Here is a 14,639-nt window from a genome sequence, read left to right as displayed (position 1 = left end):
GAATCCTTTAATTTGAGTCCTGAGTAACTTGGGGCAAGTCCCTTAACGTTTTAAATCTGAGTTTTCTCCATTTTGCAGATGGCACCAAGAAATAACCTTCACTTCAAAAGGTGACGTTATACGAATATGACATGATCAACAAGATTGTTATCCCGAAAATGAAGAGCAGCTGGGGAGGGGGCTTGTTTCATGGGCAGCATTACCAAGAAACAGGAAATCCCCCTGCACCCCAAAAGAGACCACAGAAATGTACGCACCAAAGCACATCCATACAAAAAAAATGCATACTTAGCTCTGCACACCCCTACAAAGTCAGGAGCACATCCTCCCAGGCACATAGCCAGACACAACACTAACAAGAAAGGCTCTCACTGGCTCATGCAAATATAGACACACGCAGGCAGGAACAGAGAGAGGACGAAAACTCACACGCAGGCTGCAGCTGCTGAATTTTGTTTATTGTCACTGCCACCCTGGGGAGCTCCCAGGTCTTCAGCGTCTTTCTTTTGGGGAGTAACTTCATGACTCTGCCTTTCTATTCCCTGCCTCTTGCTCCCCATCGTGTCCTTTTTCTGGGGCTTGGGGCGCTTCCTTAGTGGCCCCTGGGAGCCTCAGTCAGGTGGGGTAAGTCCTGGGGGTGGGGCGGAGGGCAAGCAGGCCTAGATCCGGTCCAGGTGCTGATTCTTCCATGGTCCTGTCTCCATTGCTGTGTAGTGTCTGTGCTTTGGCCTCATCTGGAGGAAGGAAAGCACGTGACCAAAGGGACAGAGGCCTGGGTTCTGATTCTGCCTCTCCTACTCACTTGCTGTGTGACTCCAGAGAAGGATCCTACCCTCTCTGGGTCTCAGTTTTCCTCTCTGTAAACCAAATTTCCCTCCAACTGGAAAGCTTCTATGTTTCCCCCTTTGCTCTGGTCACTAAGAAGCTCAAAGTCAAACGTATGTCTCATTTTATTCTATGTTGAAACAAGTCCTTTGATCCCTCCTCCCCACCTAATCAGCACATTCAGGCCTGCCCTTTCAAGGTAGAGGGACCTCCACTGGTGCTCTGGGCTCCCCCCCAACTCCTCACCTCCAGCTCTGTTTCAGGGCCGTGCCCCTCGCTTTTTCCGCTCGGTATTCTGGAGCTTGGTCACCAGCTTCCTCTCATGCCCACCAGGGCTGGGGTGGTTGGTGTTGGCAGCAGCTTCTCTCTTGGTGCGACCTTTCCGGCCTCCCACTCCTGGGAACCCAGGCAAGAGGCCAAGGTGAGGTGGGCAGAGGCATGATGCCTCAAAGGAGACGCAGGAGTCGGGAGTGTAGGGGTCGGGGGAAGAGCTTGGGTTGGAGTAGGGAGACTGGGGGGATCGTCAGCACATAGCTTTGGGGCAGTCATAATCCCTGTTCCCCATCTGAGGAAGGAGGGACCTCCAGAATGATCTGTTGTTGCCTCCAGTATTCTAGGAGTGTGTGAGGCCCCAGGGCCAAGTAGGACAGCGCTCAGTGGAAGTGGGGTTAGAAGGGGGTGACTCGAGGGATAAAGAACACCTTGGCTGGATAAGGGTGAAGTGTGGGGAGAAGTCCAAGGAGGGAGCCTAGTTTGGAGGTAGGGGTGGGGATCGGAAGGGGAAGGACCAGGAGGGAGGCAGGGCCAGGTCTTACCCTGGTAAGAATGAGCCAGGCCGTAAAGGTCGTACTCATCCAGACTCAGGTCTTCGTCCTCTGGGTCCGAGGGCTGCTGGGACGGGTTGGCTGCTGGTGGGAAGGTGGCCATGATGTCTGGCTCACTCTCGCTGTCTCTCTCTCGTCTTCTAAAGCTTTGTTTGTGTCTAGTTTCCTGACACCTCTCAGTTCACTGGCCCCAATTTATAAGGCCACGTCTCCTCCTCAGCCCGCAGTCTGGCTCCAGCCCCTCAGGCCCTGTCTGATGCAATCAGGCCCTTTCCCAGAACCCAGCCCACTAAACACCAGTCACGAGAGGGGAAGAGTCCTCCGTGAGTCCCAGCCCCCCTTGCCTCCTCCCTCGCACTGGGGCTCGGGGCTCGCCCAGCTGGGTGTTTTTCCACAGAGGAGATCCCCGCCCCTCAGGGAGGAGGAGGAAAGAGGCAGGGTCTGGGCATAAACAGTCCCCGGGACCACGGCCAGCAGGGAACTGAAGGCCTCACCTGGCCAACTCCTTCCTGTCTATCTCCTGCCCTCTGCCACACGCCCCTCTTGGGCTTGGGGTGAGGGCCACACATCTCACGGCCCCCCACCCCAATTCTGGCTCAGATTCAGGACTGTGGTGGCAGAACACGGAGTGAAAAAGGAGGGGGGAGAGGATATCAACACACTGTGCTAGGTCAGTAGTTCTTAGCCCTGTCACACCCAATCCCCCTTTTTTATAAGAAACATCTGGAAAGCCCCTTAATATCCTGAACTGGGCTCCCTAGGTAATTTCCTCACCTGAGAGGAAGGCTAGCAGTGTGGTTAAGAGTGCAGATTCTGGAGCCAGATGCCCTAGGTTCAAACCCCCGATTTACTACTGCCTGTGTGACCCTGGGCAAGTCACTTTCCCTCTCTGGGCCTCAGTTTTCTCCTCTGTAAAAATGAGGATGATAATAATTGTATCCACTGCATAGAGTTGGTGAGAGGATCAAAGGAGGTAATCCATGCCTGGTCCAGCGTAAGCTGCACTATCTAAGAGTTAGTCACACAGTTCCCAAACACTCCGTATGATGCCCTCACTGTAATGTAAAGAAGACACAGAAGGAAATTAATTTATAATAAAATAATACATATTTCAAAACATGGACATACTGAGGTAGAAGACATTATGAAGTAAACAGGCGTTTGTACCTATTTAATGTGAATTAAAGGAAGAGGTTTAGATAAGAAACATGTGAAAGTGGAATTTTCCACTCTTGCCCAAGGATCTGACCATGAGGGTCGAGTTGACCCAGAGAGGCCACACCCTTGGGTGCCCACTCCTGCTTTAGCTCAGGCTTGTTGTGCACCAGCTCCCAGCCCTGCTGTCCAGGGCAGGCAAGGGGGCAGACACAACAGTCTACCTTTTTTTTTAAACTCTGGTTCCAGCGCTGCAGGACACGCTTGGTGTTATTCTCTGCTCACACTCCCACTTTGCTGTGAGACTAGTGAAACACGTTCCAACTCAATGTTACCTAAACTCCATCCTTCCCCAAACCCTAGAATAACCCAGTCTTGTCCTCTGTTGAACAAGAAGCAACACTTCTGCTTGTGTCCTTCCCTAGCCTGAGCCAGAATTCAATTTAGCTTTTGTTTTCTAGATTTGGTTGATTTGCGAGTTCTTTAATACCCAGGAAATGAAAGTGAAGACAGGAGGACACTTGAATAAAAACAGAATTGGGATAATAACGACAGACCAGATGAGAAGAGAAAGACGAAAGTCACCTTAACTTAAACAAAGATAACACACCACGGCACATTAAGGTGGAGACAATTAGGAAATAGGATGTTCTTGCAAAGTGGTGGGCTTTATCACTACCTGTAGTAGCAAAATAATTCCCTCTATCATGAGATGGGAGGGGGTAAGGAGTAGGCTCAGATCATCGTAAATAAGTTTTTTTAGCTTCATGAATGTCTAGCAGGACAGTCAAACGTCATGCAGGACATGGGACAATTCCGTGTGCAACTGTCTGGCTCCGCCTCCCTGTCATTGTGACCACCAAGAATGCCCTCACAGATTCCCGAGCTACCCCCTAGGGGGCGGACTTTCACTCATCACGTCTGCCACCAGGACCGCGGGTTACTCGCCGCGAGATCTTGGGCTCACTTCTGAGTTTCCATCTGTTCAACTGTAAAGGGAAGACAGAGACAGCACCCGATGTGTGAAAGGGTTTTGGCTACAGCCGGGCACATGGCGTACTATTTCCCCCATTCTTCCAACAAGGAAAACTGAGGCTCAGAGAGCCACTTGCTCAAGGTCACACAGATGGGGTGAGGAGGATTCCTCCCACAGTCTACCTGACCCCAGCTCCAGGGCTGGTGCTAAGTCTGCCCAGCTGGCCAAACACTGGCAAAGGCTGGGTAGCTGCGTGTGTGGAGGCACCTGCCAGAGATTCCTCCCTCTCTCCCTCACTCCCTGTCCCCTCCTCCCTGCCTCCCAGTGAGTGCCTGCGTCAGACCAGGCTAAGCACTGAGGACACACAGAACCACACCTGGTGGCACCTCTGGATGCTCTGTGCGATGCAGGAGGCGGGTCAGGAGCAGATTAGTGCACCTCCCACCCCAAAACACACACGCACCCCAGTTACTCTTCACCCCATCACCCTCACTTTACTTTCTCCACAGCAGTTAGTTATTGCTAATCAAACTATCTTTTTTGTTTGCTTCTCCATGATTTGTCCCCACTAGAAGGCCATCGTTGGTTAAGTTCAGTTCATGGTTAAAGGAGTAGGCTCTGCCGCCGGACTGCCTGGGTCCGAAGCTTGCTTCTACTGCTTGTTAGCTGCGTGCCCTGAGACAAGTTATTTAATCTCGCTGCGTCTCAGTTTCCTCATTTGTAAAATTGGATTAATAATAGTACCTACCTAGTGGGATTGTTGTGAGGATTAAAAGGCCAATTCTTGTAAAGGCTCAGCACAGTGCCTAGAATGGAGTAAATTTCCATAAATGTTAGCTATTATTATTATCATTATTCATGAGGGCGGGAATCCTGTGTATCTGATCATTGTTGTAGCCCCGCTGCTGGCACACGATGGGCACTCAGTAAATGACTAGTTGAAAACATGAAGCTATGCTAAGATCATACTGCTTTCTCAGCTTCCAGATGCTCTGCTCTAAGGGAAGTGAGGGAGCCAATCTTAGTCCCACAAAGGACTGTGAAGACACTGTGACCATCCTCCATGGAGCTAGGGAAGGTCTCCTTGGCCTTGATTGTGTGGGTGCTGGAAGAACAAAGCCTAGACCTTTCAGGGAGGAGTGGGCAGAGGGAGGGTGGCCAAGAGAGAAGGGACTTTTGGGAGCCCACTGGCTTGGACCTGTAGGGCCCCAAAAATGACCCAATGGGAAAAGTCAAGGTGTGTTTTCCCATCCTCTAGCCTCCGGGTGCGTGTATAATCAGCTACAAGGAAGTTAATTTTCTTTCTTTCTTTCTTTTTTTTGAGGAAGATTAGCCCTGAGCTAACTACTGCCAATCCTCCTTTTGCTGAGGAAGACTGGCCCTGAACTAACATCCATGCCCATCTTCCTCCACCCTATACGTGGAACACCTACCACAGCATGGCTTTTGCCAAGCGGTGCCATGTCCACACCCGGGATCCGAACCAGCAAACCCCGGGCCGCCAAGAAGCAGAATGTGCGAACCTAAGCGCTGCGCCACCGGGCCTGCCCCAGGAAGTTAATTTTCTTGCTGCTTATGACTATACCTTCGTGACATTCTAGATTGCCAGGCACACCTATTACAACCCAGTGTGATCAGCCTGGAGTAAACACGGGCTGGAGGAGCTCTCAGGAGGGCGCCTAATCCAGCATGGGGCCAGTGGGGGTTGGGTCGGGCAGAGGACCAGGGCAGACTTCCTGGGGGTAGTAAAGCCTGAACAAGAATGACTGTGAGGAAGACAGCAAGACATGCCCAACTCCAGGACTTAAACCATGCAGCTCAGGGAAGCCTGGACAGACTGAGGGATGTGCAGGAGTCTTTGGCTGGAAGGATCAGGAGCTTCCCAGACCAGAGGCAGGATATGTAATCAAGGTGGCTGGTGACATCGCTGCTTACCAAGGAGACTCAAGAAGCCTAAATGAGGTGAACCAAGACGTATGCGCATGACCTTCTACCCCAGGACAGAGAAACCCTCAAACCTGGCATCTGTGCTTGCAGTTCTTGGCTGTGTGACATCATCCCCGTGAATATAAATGGATGCAATCTTTCCATGAGGGATTTGGGAAAATTGCTAAGAATGTTAAATGCACATCCCCCGATGTTGCGGTTCTACTTACAAGCATCTCCTTCAGAAATGCTCTCAGTTTTGTTTGTAGCAGTGAAAAACAGAAACGACCCAAGTGTCCTTCAGTAGATGAAGTAACACCCTTCTGTGAAATAGCCTGTGGCCATTAGAAAGAATAAGCTATGTCTCTAGCTCTGAAGAGAAAGTTGTCCATAACATATAGTTGAATGAAAAGCAGCTTGCAGAACACTAGGTATACTATAATCCTAATTTTTGCATTAAACTTATTGAAATAATATAGATAACTGTAGTACGTTTTTTTCAGCATAATATAGGTGTCACATATTTCTCCTGGTAACTAAAGAAGATAGATGGCCAGATGAAACAACAGTAGAAGGATCTAGAATAATAAATTCTATTACTGAAAGTCTCCCGAGAGATCAGCAAATCCAACCCCATTTAATAGATGAGGAAATAAGGACGAGAGAGAGTAGCATTCTCCCCTCTACGAATGTTGAGGGCACTAACCACATACCAGGCACTTGCTTGGTGCTGGATATGAAAGTAAGCAGAACGCAGTACCACACTCAAGGTGTGGGTCATCGAGAGGCTGTTGGATGATGACACCCAATATGTAGGATGTTTATCACACAGTGTAACATGTGAGAAAAGCACATTCAAGCTGCAAGGTGCACCTAATTCAGGCTTGTGAGCAACTCCCAGAGAAGGTCATGTGTGAGCTGCCCTGGGAAGGATGAGCAGAAGTCAGATAGACCAGGAGGTCATGGACAGTGTCCCAGAAAGGCCAAAGTAGGGGAAAGCAGAGCTCATTTAGTTAACCAAAGGAGCTGGAGTACAAGGCAATTCTAATCCTGGGTTTAGGAGACACTAGTCTCCTGTCTCCCAGTTCAGTGCTGTTTTTAAAATGACCTGTCTCTCTAGGTCTAATGACAAATATGTGATGATTCAGCACATGTATCAATCATGGCATAGAAAAAAAGCAGCATACAATGCATGGCTCATGCTTACCCAGCTGTAGACATTAAGATTTTCCAAACCCTGTTGCTTAAAATGTCTCTTTAGAGGAATAATCACTTCATAGTATAGACTTCCATTTAAGCTAAAATTTTTCTATCCATTGGGTCATGCCATAGAGCTCTTAAATCTGGAAGGAATTTTAAGGGGTTATTTTGTCAGTGGCAGGAGAGGGACTGGGCGCAGTCTGATACTCCGGTGCAGGCAAGAAAGGGTCATTGTCTGTCAACTGACCGAAATCACCTGCTTTCTATTATCACCATCAATTCTCAATGTCAGCAACAAAATATGCTTTCCCTGCTCCTACAGACACCTCGCCCCTTAGTACAGTAAGACACTTAGTATACACCTGCACACAAATAAAGAACAGAACCAAACAGATTTGAGAAATACCTGAAATACCCATATTAGCCATCTATTCCGCTATTACCATATATTCTCCATTCAACTTCATTTTGTAAACATAGCTTGAGTAGTCAAAAATACATAAAGACAAAAAACTCAGAACAATGTTTATCTTCCTAAAATTATGATAGTTAGCTCCAATGAAGAGTCTCATCTCTTTAAGTCTCAACTCCATTTCTAGCTGGGGCCACTGGCGTCTGATGTCCAATGCTGTCACTTCTGTGTTCACAGGCTCATCCAGAGCAGTCCTCACTCACCCTCTCTACTGGGCAGCCTGGCACGTGCTCAGTGGAGTAAACGCCAAGAGGTCTTTACTGTCCAGCTGTATGTTGAAAAACTGGGTGGACAATATCACAGTGTAATTTTTGGTGGTTTCCTGGACAGATTAACAATCCTTGACTGTGTAAATGCCAATCCAGGTTTCATACAGGCTAGCTGATGGACCACTCCTGGATGGGATGTGCCCCTGGGGCCCCGTGTGGAGTGAGGGTCTTCAAGGTGTTGTTCTGAGGAATGTCAAGGGGATCCTGCGGGTCGGTAAGGGTGATCTTTGAGTGTTGCTTGGTGGCTTGTTCCATCTGGAACATAACTCCATCCTTACAGAGTGTTGATGAAAATAATGCATAACCAATCTATAAATGAAAATTTGGGTGAGTTTATTCTGAGCCAAAATGTGAGGGCCATAGCCCAGGGCCTTCCTTCCCCAAGGAAGGAAGGACACCAAAAATGTGGGGTGTACAGAGTGGTTATATACCCTCAAAGAGCATGTTTTACGTAGGATTGAAATGTCCCTTTTACAACAGTCACGAGACTGCTCTGTCGGCACAGCAATTGATGGACACGGCAGGTAGTAGGTCTGCTGTCTCGGTGGACACAGTGGGGTGGCAGGTTTGTTGTCTCGAGCTGGGTGGTCACAGGGTGGGTGCAGGAATCAGTTCCTAGCCTAGGGAGAGATGCTTATCCTTAAGGAAACGCCAGTGTGAGGGGAAGCTGCACGTTTATTTAAGGCCATTTGTTCTTCCCATAGTAAATGTTTAAAGCAGATATACCGTGCGTGCTCAATGGCCATGTCAGGCCCTTTTGGAAAAACAAAGTCAGGCCGAATCAGGTTTACACTAAATGGCTTCCTCATAGACTCTCATATATCCTATTGCTTGCCATTTCTATTTGTCAAGAGGAAAATCTGTTCAAATAATCTCTTGCTGGGGATGACCAGTGGCTTGCAAGTTGAGGGGGTGGTGGGAGAGCGGGACCAGGCTGTGGAGCCCCCTACTCTGTCGGGGCAGAACCTAGCGCCCTGCCCACCACTGTCCCGGGGAGTCCTCTGCCCGCCGCCTCCACCCCCACAAGGAGCCTGAGCCCAAGGGGTTGCTGTGCGGCTTCAATCCTATTTCTGTACAAAAAATTATTTTAATGATTGAAAAAAAAGTGGAGGGGCAACGGGATGTGTCCCAAACTCTCCAGAGTGGTTAAATCCTAGACCTGGTTACGGAGAACTTTTCCTTTCTCCATTATAGATTCTAGACCTCTGCGATGTTTGACTTTTCAGTGTATACCTATTTTACAAAGAGGAGAAAAAAATAACTTTTAAGAGTTAATTTGTCTCATCCTCTTCCTCCATTGAGCTCCCTGCATACTATGCCACCTTCTGGCAATGAGGTGGCTTCTTCTGCATGTGTTGGGGACAAAACCCATCAAATGTGAATAGTTACAATTTCCCTCACCTGCCTGCCTCGGGAGGTGGGAGCCTCTTTTGTTTTGCTCAGGAGGGGGATGGGTGGGCATGAAGAGGGACAAGCCCAGGGACAGGCAACTGGCTCTACACAGCAGGTGCCTGAAATCCCCACGCAAAAAGCCTGTTCTGATGGGGGAGAAAGCAAAGAGGAGGGAGAGACATGAGCACTGTCCTCAGCCGTGGAACTCCGTGTGAAGGGGGGGACTGTAAAGGGATTGAGGGGGAGGCATACTATGTCACTCCCGCCTCATGGCCTCAAGAGACCTTCAGTAAAGATCCCTGTGATTTTTTTTTTCTTTTTGGAGGAAGATTAGCCCTGAGCTAACATCTGCTGCCAACCCTCCTCTTTTCACTGAGGAGGAACGGCCCTGAGCTAACATCCATGCCCATCTTCCTCTGCTTTATACGTGGGATGCCTAACACAGCATGGCTTTTGCCAAGTGGTGCCATGTCCGCACCCGGAATCCGAACCCACGAACCCTGGGCCACCACGAAGTGGAACGTGCGAACTTAACCACTGCGCCACCGGGCTAGCCACAGTCCCTGTGATTTTTGAAGGTTCTTTGGAAAGGATTTCAGATGTGATGCTCTGAAGCGATGAAACTAAATGATAGACCAGAAAGGCCTAGATTTCTTTGCCATGCTGTGGTTTTCTCACAGGAAGGGACCATGCTGCTCAGGCAAAGGGAGTGTTCTGGTCAGTTCCACCATTCTAAATCTCCCCACATGACTCAGTGAATGCCTGGTTTATACCTCAGTCTCTTGTGAGTTGCGTCAGAGTGAGTCTATCCTGAGAGGTTGCTGACAAAATGGACTTTCTGGTGCTGCAGAACTGAGGACCAAAATCTATCACAGTCATCCCACCAAAATGCTGCCCCCTCAATGGCTCTCCCTGGGCATTTCATTTTCTCTTTTATCTAAGAAATATTTATATTATGTGCCACGTACAAGGCTAAGTGCTAAAAATACAGTGATGAGCATAAATGGATATGAACCCAGACTTCATGGAGTCTATAATCTAAAGGGTGAGGAGTAGGACAGATAGGTTACAAACAAATAGAAAATTGTGACATTTGTGTTACTATCACAATTACATCAGGTCTACACTTGCTTTGAGAGATTATAAGAGAGGGATCTGGCTCAGTCAGGGAGATGTGAAGATGAGCAGGAGATAAGGAGGGAAAGAGGGGAGGGAATGTGCTCTAGGCAGCCTTTGCAGAGGTCCTGTGGGAGAGGAGACAGGACAGGTCTGAAAGATCTGAAGACTGGGCAGGCGGAAGTGGAGAGGAAGGTAGAGTGGTTTGGGAGAAGAGGCAGTGGGGCAGGAGACCAGGGGTGCCAGGACATGAACACACTTGGATTTTCTTTTCCTTTTTTGAGGAAGATTAGCCCTGAGATAACATCTGCTGCCAATCTTCCTCCTTTTACTGAGGAAGCCTGGCCCTGAGCTAAAAATCTATGCCTATCTTCCTCTACTTTATATGTGGGACGCCCACCACAGCATGGCTTGCCAAGTGGTGCCATGTCCGCATCCAGGATTCGAACTGGTGAACCCCGGGCCGCCGAAGCAGGACATGTGAACTTAACCGATGAGCCACCAGGCCGGACCCATACACACTTGGATTTTAAGAAGATCATTCTGGCCAGAGCAGGTTAGGGGAGACAATTTAAGAAGCTTTGTTTACTGCCACTAGTGGATATACATCCCAGAAAAATCTTCACATAGGCCACAAGGGGACATGCATGAGTCTGTTCACTGTGGCATTGTTTGTGGTAGCCAGTAGTTGGAGGCAATTTAGAGGCCCACCATGTGGGTCCGCATAACTAAAATTTGGGTGCCCACTATGAAATATTGCATGGTTATTCTAAGTAACAGGCTAGGCATACACACAACAAGGACGGGTCTTCAAAGCATGCTGCTGAGTGGAAACTGTAAGAAAGAGAATGAGGTTTATAGGACAATACCATTTAGCTGAATTAAAGATACAGGCACACTAAACAACGCAAATGTTTTACAAAGACTCCCACACACCATTGGGGAAGACGGGAGGAATGAAGAAGAGACACAGAACGCCATAAATACATAAAACAAGAGAGAGACCATGCAGAGCCCCATGAGGACAGTGTGCTGTAAAGTGAGAAATGAGTAACGCAACCTCTGCATCCAGGATTGAAAACAATAAAATGCTTTTGTAGCTGTTTAGGCAAGAGGAGAGGCAGCTTGGACTAGCATGGAGAGTGGAGATGAAGAGTAGATGGACTCTCTTATATGAAAGAACCCATGTAAAGCATTTCAACGGTGCCTAATACATACTAAGTGCCCACCAAATGTGAGCTGTTCTTATGTTTATACTGCAAATACTTAGTGATGGACTGAAAACGGGAGGGGAGGGAAAAGGTGATGTCAAGGATAACTCCCAGGGGCTCCCTTGTTGCAGACAGGGAGGTGAGAAAATGAAATGAGAGGACAGATGATTCTTTTGAGGAATTTAGATATGAAGGGGAAGAAAGAGCTATCGCTTACACATGGGCAACTCTTGAAAACACTTTTAAAAAATTAATCAAGCAGGGGGCTGGCCCCGTGGCCGAGTGGTTAAGTTTGCGTGCTCCGCTGCAGGCGGCCCAGTGTTTCGTTGGTTCGAATCCTGGGCACGGACATGGCACTGCTCATCAAACCACGCTGAGGCAGCGTCCCACATGCCACAACTAGAAGGACCCACAACGAAGAATATACAACTATGTACTGGGGGGCTTTGGGGAGAAAAAGGAAAAAAATAAAATCTTTAAAAAAAAATTAATCAAGTAATACATGTTTATTGTAGAAACATCAGAAATTAAAGAAAATTCAAACAAACCATAGCGAGCTCCAGTTTTCTCTTGTGGAATAAGTAAGGTTGATATTTGACATTCATGAGAACTAGCTCCTAAGACCTTTGCAAATGCAAAATTTATATCCTTGCTGGCATAAGCCTCCTAAAACGCAGGATAGAGCTGAGACTGGGTGGGTGGTCATGCTCTTCACTGAGGTAGAGACCACAGAAAGAAAAGCAAGTTTGATGGAAGAAAATGATGCGTTAAGTTTTGGACTGAAACAGTTTGTGTTGAAGTCTGAGATTCTTCTAAAGAATACAAAAATACTGAGGGCCTATTATGTGGCAGACACTGTGCTATGTACTGGGAATATACAGGTGAACAAAAAAGATGATCCTGACCTCATGGAGCTGGGAAATGTACCAAATAATCAGACAAATAAATATGTAATTATAAACTTTGGTAGGGGGTATGTAAGAAATAATAAGACACTAGGATGTAAACCATTGTAGCTAAATATTTGCTCACATCCTTAATACGTTCCTGGAAAGATTCCCTAAAAGCACGATTTCTGCGTCTACAAATCTGTTGTTTTTATTTATTTAAAAATTTTTAAAAACAGTTTATTTTTTGGAACGGTTTTAGGCTCACAGCAAAATTGGGGCAGAAAGTATAGACTGCTCATATACCCACTGCTCCCCCCTCGATCAACAAGCTACTCTTCTTTAGGTTTTAAAAAAATTATTATTATTTTATTATTATTTTGAAGCGCCTTTGGGTAATGGGAGAAGAGACTGAAAACACACAGGAACCCTAGTTTGTTAAAAAACAAGGTTCAGCTGAAGAACCCGAACAGTGTGTCAAAGGAAAGACTCCATTTCCCAAAGGGCAACGCGGCACGTCACAGAGGAAGGACCGCACATGCGCAGAGTGGTCCTCCAGGACGCGACTCATAAAAGGGAAAAAGCCTATGCGGTTCTCAACGTGCCACGAATCTTTGAACGCGAGCGCGGTATTGTCCGCGGACTTTGAAAAGCATTCGAGGGACGCACCTGCTCTCACCGCCGCAGTTTCCAGCGTGAGGTGCCTGTTCCGCCCGTGGCTCGGTGGGTAGGGATGGGTCGTGGTCTGGGATCCCCAGAGAATGGCGGGAGCGGAGGACCTGAGTCCCCCACTGCGTCCCCACTTCCCGGCCTCGCTGAGGCGGCTCTGGAGGGGCGGTGCGCACGCGCCCTTGGCCGGGCGAGGCGGGGCTCGGGGAGGGAAGGCCCGCGCCGGGCTTTGAGATCTGCGCCTGCGCCGCCGGCCCTGCTAGGGTGGGAAGCGGCGGCTGGCCGAGCTTGGCGCAGAGGCGGGCAGGGACGGGCTACCCAGCTGTAGCGCGAGAAGGTGAGGGCTGAGGATGAGCCTCGAACACTGGCGTTTTTTATTATATGCTCGAGATGTGCCCATTTTAACAAAATAACCTCATTCTCCCTCCAGATTCCTGCAGGTGCCTTCTCGTCTCTCTCCCCCGGTTTGCAGCCAAAGCTTCAGGCTCTACTCACTGGCACCTTTTCTCCTCCGAGTCTGTTCTGAACCCACTCCTACTAGTAAGGCATTGGTCCCCACCACGCTGCTGCAACAGCTCTTTGTCAAAGTCACCAATGATCTCTAGGTCGCCAGATTCGGTATTTAGTTCTTAGTCCCACAGCAGTGTCTGATGCAGTTTATCACTGCTCCTTCTTGAAACGTGTTCTTCACTGGGCTTGCAGAACATTCTCGTCTTTAGCGTCAGCTCTTCTCTGGCCTCTCTGCTGATTCTTGCTCCTCTTCCTTATCATTAATGGTGGCACTGCCCCAAGGCCTCATCCTGGATCCGTTCTCTGTGTTCACTTGCTGGGAGTTATCCATTTCAAGGCTTTAAATATTAATACCATGTATTGTGCTAACTCTCAAATTTCCATCTTCAACCAATGCTCTGCCTTGAACTCCACAGTCTTATATTCAGCTCTTCCCCCCCCCCCCCCCCGCCGCCTTTTTCTCCCCAAAGCACCCCCGGTACATAGTTGTATATATTTTTTTAGTTGTGGGTCCTTCTAGTTGTGGCATGTGAGATGCCGCCTCAGCATGGCTTGATCAGTGGTGCCATGTCCGCACCCAGGATCCAAAACCGTCGAAACCCTGGGCCGCCGAAGCAGAGTGCACGAACTTAACCACTCGGCCAGGGGCAAGTCTCTTATATTCTGTTCTTGCGTGACATCTCCTCTTAATGTTTAATCAGCATCTCAAACATGTCCAAAACTGAAATTTTGAGTTTTACCTGCCACACACCTCACCTTCCCCAGTCCTCCCATTCTTTCAGTTGCTTAAGCCAGGCACTTGAGTTATTCTTGGCATCTTTTGCTTCCCCCCCTTCCTTCTCCATCCTTCTGTTAGCACGTATTTATCCTTGAGGCTTTGAAGTTTCACTGCTGGGTGTCTAATTGTAAGTATTCTCTCTGGCACTTGGTGGGTCCGTTCTGCCTGAAAATTTGTTTTCAGTTTTTGGTGTTCTCTGTCATTATTTCTTTAGATTTATCCATTTATCTATTCTGTGTCTCTATTAGAGTGTTATTTCACCCACAAAAAAGTGTATGGAACTATTTGTTTAATATCTTTGTTCCTTTCTGGACTATAGCAAGGCAGAGACTGTCTCATTCACTGCTGTATATCCATCATGCCTGTCACAGAGTAGGTACTTGATAAATATTATTGAATGAGTGAATTTATAAAGGGGAAGTACCTCTT

At 48.1% G+C, this 14,639-nt stretch overlaps 2 protein-coding genes across 7 annotated transcripts in view; one reads left to right on the top strand and one right to left on the bottom strand.

Moving 5' to 3' along the window:
- Positions 1-437: 437 nt before the first annotated feature.
- NUPR1 (nuclear protein 1, transcriptional regulator) lies at positions 438-13,160 on the bottom strand. 2 transcript variants are annotated; one of them, XM_070483959.1, is made up of 6 exons: positions 12,923-13,119; positions 4,529-4,586; positions 3,484-3,793; positions 1,641-2,704; positions 1,072-1,221; positions 438-734 (listed from the first exon to the last, which is right to left on the bottom strand). In XM_070483959.1, exons 4-5 carry the CDS (start codon positions 1,750-1,752, stop codon positions 1,085-1,087), a joined length of 249 nt encoding a protein of 82 aa, XP_070340060.1. In that variant the 5' UTR covers positions 1,753-2,704; positions 3,484-3,793; positions 4,529-4,586; positions 12,923-13,119; the 3' UTR covers positions 438-734; positions 1,072-1,084. The 2 variants fall into 2 exon arrangements, with proteins under 2 accessions (XP_070340060.1, XP_014719467.1); XM_014863981.3 differs by lacking the exons at positions 3,484-3,793; positions 4,529-4,586 and having other exon boundaries at positions 12,923-13,160.
- Positions 12,776-14,639, top strand: part of SGF29 (SAGA complex associated factor 29) — a 38,675-nt gene continuing 36,811 nt past the window's right edge. The window contains exon 1 of one of the 5 annotated variants that reach the window (XM_014863974.3): positions 12,776-12,976. The gene's annotated coding sequence lies outside the window, so the exon portion shown is untranslated. Of the gene's footprint in view, positions 12,977-13,129; positions 13,260-14,639 lie in introns of those variants that run through there. The other 4 variants (XM_014863975.3, XM_070483952.1, XM_014863973.3 and 1 more) reach the window with 4 other exon arrangements.

This window comes from Equus asinus, chromosome 14, assembly GCF_041296235.1.
Source record: "Equus asinus isolate D_3611 breed Donkey chromosome 14, EquAss-T2T_v2, whole genome shotgun sequence".
Classification (NCBI taxonomy): Eukaryota; Metazoa; Chordata; class Mammalia; order Perissodactyla; family Equidae; genus Equus; species Equus asinus.
This window is presented reverse-complemented; position numbering and strand designations above follow the sequence as displayed.

Excerpts from the sequence above, each read along its gene's own strand:
- NUPR1 (XM_014863981.3), bottom strand. The coding sequence starts at position 1,752 with ATGGCCACCTTCCCACCAGCAGCCAACCCGTCCCAGCAGCCCTCGGAC. Across the intron at positions 1,222-1,640 it reads CCTGGCTCATTCTTACCAGG|GAGTGGGAGGCCGGAAAGGT; the intron begins GTAAGACCTGGC and ends CTGGGTTCCCAG.